Here is a 7,322-nt window from a genome sequence, read left to right on the forward strand (position 1 = left end):
GTCCATGCACGCATGTAGAGTTTGGGTTGAACAAGAGTGGTAGAATCTTAAGGCATTAATGGATACTATCTTGAGCATCTAATAGGTTTACTCTCTTGATTTAATATTTGAATTGATCTAGAACACAACATATTGCCGACAAATGAATATAATTCTCTCCAAAAGGGTCAAATAATTCTCTTTTTTGTTTACAATTCATATGAGAAATCCTGAGAAATATATAATTTAAACAAGGAAATGGGTAAAATAATTTTCTTTTTTCTTTATAATTTCATATGAGAAATACTAAGAAATATATAATTTAAACAAGGAAAAGGGTCTTTGTAAGCGACACTATGCCTAGTGAAGTATGACACTTCACTATTTGCCACTTAACAGTACATGGGTTAATCCATGTGATATAAAATCTTACATACATCTCAATGGCCAAATTTTAATCCAAAGCGAGCAAGGAAAGTTATTCAAACTTTAATTTAAAATTTAAGTAAAATTACCAAAATTCCATCAATTGGCTATGGATATAAAATACAAAATGGCATATTTTGTAATTTTAGCTACTGCCTCTACTCTTTTTGTATATAAGAGGTTGGATATGCTGCTAGCTCTTCCAGTTGCTCAAACTATAATTCAAAGTTTTAGTAAAATTATCAAAATTTCATCAATTGGAGATGGATATAAAATACAAAATAATATCTTTTGTAATCCAACTAGTTCCTCTACTCATTATACAAAATAATAAGCTGGGGTTGGGTAAGCCGCTAGTTTTTCCAGAGCTAGCGGTTAAATCAATTGGGCATGGGGGTGGGGGTGGGGTGGGGGTGTGGGTGTGGCTGCGGACGTGGGGGTGGGGGGAGGGGTGGGGTTGGGGTTGGGGTTGGGGTTGGGGTTGAGTTGGGATGGCAGGGCAGGGGGACTTTTCCAGGGGTACTATTATAAATAAATATATATATATATATATATATATATGAAGCCTAGCTTTAAGGATTTTCTACGGAGGAGGAACATTCTTGGCACAGTTATTCTAGGGACCAAATGGAGCTTCTAATAAGCTCTATATATAGTATACTAGTCTTTTTAATTTTAAAAGACACCCATTGGCAATAAAGAATGCATGGTTTCAAAGACAGCTTCGTATATATCACTAGTCTTTTGTTCTTTTGTTTCAGGGACAGTTGGTTTGTTAGGAAGTTGTTGGTTAACCATATGGAGCCAAAGAAGAATTTTAATCAAAGTGGGTTCCCATTCATTTGGTTACCGCCCCTCACGTTGTGTGTGGATGTTTAGGTAAGTGACGGCTGCCTACTAAAATGTTTATTAATTTCACTCTTTTGGTTGCACTTTGTTACATTACCAAGTCATGGTTGGATGGTAAAAAAACAATAGAAAAGAAAAGAAAAAATTGGGCAAGAATTCGTTGTCTTGGAGCGATCCTTGAGCCCAGACACAGGGCATGTACCTTCAATAGGGGCATTGTGATCATCTCGTGCTCCCTGTGTCTGTGGTTCTTGGACCACTCCTAAAAAAAGAAAATTAATATAATCCAAGAAATAATAGAAAAAATATAATAAAACTAAAATCATAATTACATAATTATTTTGTTTTTCTACTTTTCTTAACATCAAACGTAGCCCTAGTTGATAGGCATTTAAGAACTTAAGAAAGATTATTCTCATTCAGACCAACAAACCGATCCCACCTAGAAGTTAGTTGGAAGGCTAATCCTATTTGGGATTCATTTGGATCATCTCTTTCCTTAGTCGAATCTTTGCTAGCAGGGCAGTTATAGACTTCACATAAATGTTTGCATGTGCCTGGGTACTCAAGAAGTTAGTAAAAGTGAGGCAGTGAGTGTGGGTCGACCTCAGGCATTTAAAACCACACTAGCCAGCATCACATTTATCTTACAGGACTCCATGATTCCATTGGCTATTCTGTCTAGTATGAATCTTTCCCCAATTTTCTCTCGCCCAGTTGGTCTCCAATGGTTCTGGGGACTATCTTTGTTTTTCTGTTATGTGGAGAAATGGACTTAAGTCTTAAGATAAAACCTAGCTATTAAGGTCTATTCAAGCTTAATTGATGATTTCTTAGTTTCCAAAAAAGAAAAAAAGTGGGAGAAAAAATGCTACCTGGTCGTGTGGCCATTGTGTTAGCACCTGGGCTAGTGGAAGCATGGGCACAAGCATCCAACCAAAGAGTAGGAGTGTCTTTTCGTGGTGCTTTGTGTCTAGGTGTAGAGAATGCAACTCGGTAACATTCTTTTCACCAAAAGAAATTGAGATTTGGATCCTCTCTAGCACGGAGGGTGCTAGAGAAGGACCACTGAGGAGAGAAATAGAGAGAAAACGAGAGAAAGAGGAGAGAAAAAACAGGAGAGAGAAACAAGAGAGAGAAAAGCCTCACTGGTCCCTCTCTAGCACCTCGTGCTGGAGAGATCTTAATCCATGAAACTGCTCTTATCTTTCTAGTTTCTAATGACTGAATCCTTTTACTATGGCCAATGCCTTTGATAGATAGATAGATGTTATTTGTATTATACCTGTGATGTAAGGACATTTCTCAGCCTTCTCTTTTCAGTCCTCTTGACAGAAATTGCATCCTTTTATCGTTTTAGTTTTGGGTTCTACTTTTGCCTCTTTGTGTAGGATGTTTGTATTAGTTTTGTTGTAGTATCTCTTGTTTTAATTCCTAGTATGGTGGGGTTGGTGAAGGGGGAGAAGGAAGGCCCCCCCTTCACCTCTATTAATTATTTCTAAGGCTTATGAAGTTGATAATGAATTTAATGTTCCTTCTCCAAGTTGCAACTTGATGGTGTTTGTATTTAAAGATGTAGGAAAATAGATTATATATGGTTTGAATATTCACACCCTTTTAAACAATCTACATTGAATGGGGATAATAAGTTCATGGCATATATGAAGGTTTCTAGCTCTCCTTGTTCCTTTGTTTTATTACTACCACCATCATGGGTGTCGGTTGGGTTGAGGCTGGTTCCAAAGTCTACATTACTTTTAATTTGTGGGCCGGCCATTCGACATCATCTTCTTCGTTATTGTTATTGTTATTGTCATCATCATTGTCATCGCCATTGTCATCAAAGGCAGAAGCGTAGATCACATCAATGTTAGGAACTCATGGTAGATCATTATCAATCACACCACATGAATGAAAGAAAAAAAAAAAGAAATCTCACCCCAAGTGGATAGCTCATTTGACAAAGTTCAACACCTCACGATTGGGGAGCCTACCTATAAAAAGAAAAAGAATGAAATATCTTTGTCATGATCTCTAACTTGGCTGCTCTAAGATTTTCCCTTACAAGGGTTAATCATATGATATAGTGCATATATTATTGCATTATATAACTAATGAAAAAAAGGGAACATTGCTTTAGACAGCTCAACCTAAAGTAATCAAGGTGGTTCACCAATTTTAGCTACATAGTGGGATGATGTGGTGCTAACAATTGAATAAGTAGATCTAGGATAAGAAAGCCACGTATTGAATTTTAGGATCCAATTTAATCAAATATCCTCAGTGTATTAACTCATACATCCTTGATTATATCTTTTAACCATTTATATATGCAAGCCCACTCACTCTTGTATCCTAATTTTTTACTTTATTTTTTCACTTGGAAAATTATTTGAGCTGAAACATGGCACATATGGTGGAAACCCAAAGGTCTATATATCCACAACTTTTGGGCCCCATGTGATTGCCATGTTAAAAAAGTTGAACATTTGGACAAGCTTATAGGAACGCTTATAGGAACTATTTGTCTTGAAAGCAACTTTGCCAGAACAATATTCAAGTCTTTTCTAGATTTCGTCTAGAAAGAGGGGAGTATTTGGCCATCGATTTCTCTTGACCATTGTTAGCAAAAACGCGTTTAGAATGGTGTTCCCGTTTTGAATGTAATTTGCTATTTGTTTCCTGAAAATAAAGGAAAAAGGGCTAACGACCAGAAATTTGTTTTAAACACGTTTAAAACACATCCACCCCCTTCTTTTATTTATTTGTTTATATATATTTACTTTAGACTTGTTGAACACAACAACTTACTTAATTCGCTATATCCCACTCTCTCGAACTCTGATTGACTTGATTCTTTTGCTGACGTAAAACTACCTCGAGGAACAACATTTCTTATGATATCACATTTCAATTCATATTCATTGCATGGACCCTGAACTTGAGCTACAAACAGATGCATCTGTTGAAAAGAATTTCTAAAGCGATGACCCCCAACTCTTCCTTAACATGCATCGCTCTAAGAGTGTATTGATTATATTGATAACAATGAGCATCTCAATATAACCAAGCCACATTGCTCAATAGTATTTTGGACAAGGCTTTTTTTGTTTTGGTGTATGAATTTGTAATTGATGTTTTAAGATGATATACTTAAGATGAAATTGGATGATATGTCTTGAAACATATAATGGGTTGTGGAATATATTTATGCATTTCTTACTAAAAATATATGCATTAATTTTAGATGTTATAGTTGTTTTGAACATTAGATGTTGATATTTAGGTAATAATCTCTCATTTATATGAGTACACTGTCTTTTTTTTTATCCTAATCTTTTCATAACTATCCATTTAAAACCCTTATTGTTCGTTTGAGTTCATTTGCGTTCATTTGCCATTCTTTCTTCTATTGATTTGTTTTTACCATACCATTTGGTGTTTTGTTTGTGTTTAAAACCCATACTGTAAATCTCCATTTTTTTTCCGCTCCTGTTTTTACCAATTATGTTCTTGATCACGTCTGGTTAACCAAGTAGATTAATCATTATGTCATAATATTATTTTCCTCTCATATGTGGATGATATCGTTATCTTTTTTCTTCTATTTTTAGGTAAAATGGATGATACTATTATCCACACTATAATTGGCGTGACGTGCAGATTCCCACCACATTGGCGTCTTCCAAACCCTCTCCTATATTTTTTTAAAGAAACGTGAGCATATCTTAATATTGGTACAATCAGACCGGGTCCGAATGCAATTTATACTTTCTTTCTGGGTTTTAAAATTTGGAGTTTCATAAGATCCTCCGTGAACAGATGAACTGGCAAAGTAGAGTAAAGAAAAGAAACAAAACAAACCAAATAAGAGAAGAGAAGCTTCATTTCATTCTCTCTTCAGAAGCTGCTATCTTTTGATCTCTCAAGGGAATCGTATTTAATAAATAGAGGATGCCCCAGAAAATGGGTTTCTCTCCTTTCCTTTATCTCTTCCTTGCTGGTTATGTCTCTTAAAAAGTGCCCAAAGAAGAACAAAAAGCACTCTGCCCCAGCAGTACAGCCCATCTGTATCTGAGAAGATAAGTTGCAGACAAAAGGGGATAAAGCTTGCTTCATTTTCTTATCTGCTTCTTCCTTCGTGGAATTGAAGGTAAGGGGAAAGCATCTAATCTTTAGCCCTCCAAATTTCTGTCTCTGTTCTCTTTCTAAGCTTTCCGTTTCAGAGGAACCATCTACAATTTCTTTTTGTTCCAACTGGGTAATTAGTCTCTGCAGTCTACAATGACAGATATGGCCTCTTGTTTCGGCGAATACGCCATTAAAGTAGCTGATTCATCTTGTACGGCCTCGGCGAGTCAAGCTTGTCGTCCCCCAAGCTTGATTCCTTCGACCCAAAATGCAGTGACCTGTCACTACAAAACCAAGCTCTCCACAAAAAAGCAGCTTTTGATTACAGTCACCTGGAGCAACAACCTCATGGGTCAAGGCCTCAGCATCAACGTCGGCGATGACCTATCATCATCTTCTCTCAGAGTCAACACAAATGCTCGATTTTTCAGGAAAAAGAAGGGAAATCGTACATTTGAATCCTGCAATTCCAAGATTGAAGCTTTCTGGGATCTCTCTAGTGCCAAATACGCTTCAGGACCTGAACCCACTAGCGGATATTATGTGGTGGTGGTGGTTGATTCGGAGCTTGGCCTCCTTCTTGGAGATATGAGCGAAGAAGTAATCACCAAGAAATTGAAAAGCGGAATCCCAGTCGCCCAATTCTCTCTTGTTTGCAGAAGAGAACATTTTTCTGGAAATCCCCTTTATTCCACTAAGGCTCAATTCTGCAACACTGGAATGTCTCACGATATCCAAATCAGGTGTAGCTGTGAAGATGAGGGCTTGAAGAATCCAGTCCTGTCGGTTTGTATCGATAAGAAGAAAGTGATTCGAGTGAAGAGGTTACAGTGGAATTTCAGGGGAAATCAGACAATCTTTGTAGATGGGTTGTTGGTGGATTTGATGTGGGATGTTCATGATTGGTTCTTTAATCCTGCATCTGGTTATGCTGTTTTTATGTTTAGAACAAGGAGTAGATTGGACAGTAGATTGTGGTTGGAGGAGAAGTTGATACAGAAGGATAAGGAGAAACTGGATTTCTCTTTGCTCATCTATGCCTGTAAGAATCCATAAACCAAACAAACCTACTTAATGTTAATGGTGCTAATTTATTTATTTTTTTTTCTTTCTTTTTTTGTGATTTATTTTCATTTATTTGTTCTAATTACATGGGGGAAGGACAAAAATTTGGTTGGGAAAGAAGCTGAATTTTGAGTTGTTGATTTTTGAATTGTAGATATAACAAGAACTGATGATTTCTGGAGACTTTGTTCATCCCTTGTCTTCTCTCTCTCTCTCTCTCTCTCTGTGGCACAGACAGACACAGACACACATTAATCAGGGATGCCTGCTTTAATGATGCCCTTAATCGATATAGATCAAGATGTTAAATCAAAGGACGAAACTTCTTTTCTTGGATAGGTATTAGAGGACCAAAATTCGACCAAAAGGAAAAGAAGAGACAGACAGATGAGGTCAACAGGAGAAAACACCAATAAAGGAAAAGAAATGTACCCCAAATGAGATTGGAGGATCTCGAAAGATTTCAATGGAATGACTGAAGTTTGAATTTTTTTTTCTCTATAAATTGGTTCTGATTATGAGGAGCAAAATTAAAGGGAGTGCTACTCTATCCATGAGCATGGTCTATGCTAGCGATGCCTGTGTCTGTCTTTCTTCTCCCCCAAATAAGAGATAGAGATATTCATAGGGGAAGTATAGAAATAGACTCATGTGCTAGCTAGGCCATGCTCCCAGACCTAGTTTTTTTCTCAAAAATTTAATTGAATATTGCCTTAAAAGTAAGATTGTTCGACGGTAAAGATGGAAATGAATTTTGGTCTTCCCCCATCTAAAAACCCCCATCCCTAACCCCTCTGCTCTATCCCCATCTGAAACTATTCTTTGGTGATTCCTTACTCCTACCCATGGCTTTGGCCTTGAGCCCCTTTGAG

At 36.9% G+C, this 7,322-nt stretch overlaps 1 protein-coding gene across 2 annotated transcripts; it reads left to right on the forward strand.

Annotated features, from left to right (window-relative positions):
• Positions 1–4,997: 4,997 nt before the first annotated feature.
• On the forward strand, positions 4,998–6,642 carry LOC122057644. 2 transcript variants are annotated; one of them, XM_042619826.1, is made up of 2 exons: positions 4,998–5,407; positions 5,533–6,642. In XM_042619826.1, the coding sequence occupies exon 2, from the start codon at positions 5,539–5,541 to the stop codon at positions 6,439–6,441; it is 903 nt and encodes a 300-aa protein (XP_042475760.1). In that variant the 5' UTR covers positions 4,998–5,407; positions 5,533–5,538; the 3' UTR covers positions 6,442–6,642. The 2 variants fall into 2 exon arrangements, with proteins under 2 accessions (XP_042475760.1, XP_042475761.1); XM_042619827.1 differs by having other exon boundaries at positions 5,000–5,407; positions 5,546–6,642.
• Positions 6,643–7,322: the final 680 nt, after the last annotated feature.

Source organism: Macadamia integrifolia, chromosome 12 (assembly GCF_013358625.1).
Source record: "Macadamia integrifolia cultivar HAES 741 chromosome 12, SCU_Mint_v3, whole genome shotgun sequence".
In the NCBI taxonomy this organism is placed as follows: domain Eukaryota; kingdom Viridiplantae; phylum Streptophyta; class Magnoliopsida; order Proteales; family Proteaceae; genus Macadamia; species Macadamia integrifolia.

Bases quoted from the DNA above. Each gene is read 5' to 3' on its own strand.
- LOC122057644 (XM_042619826.1), top strand. From the start codon at position 5,539: ATGACAGATATGGCCTCTTGTTTCGGCGAATACGCCATTAAAGTAGCT.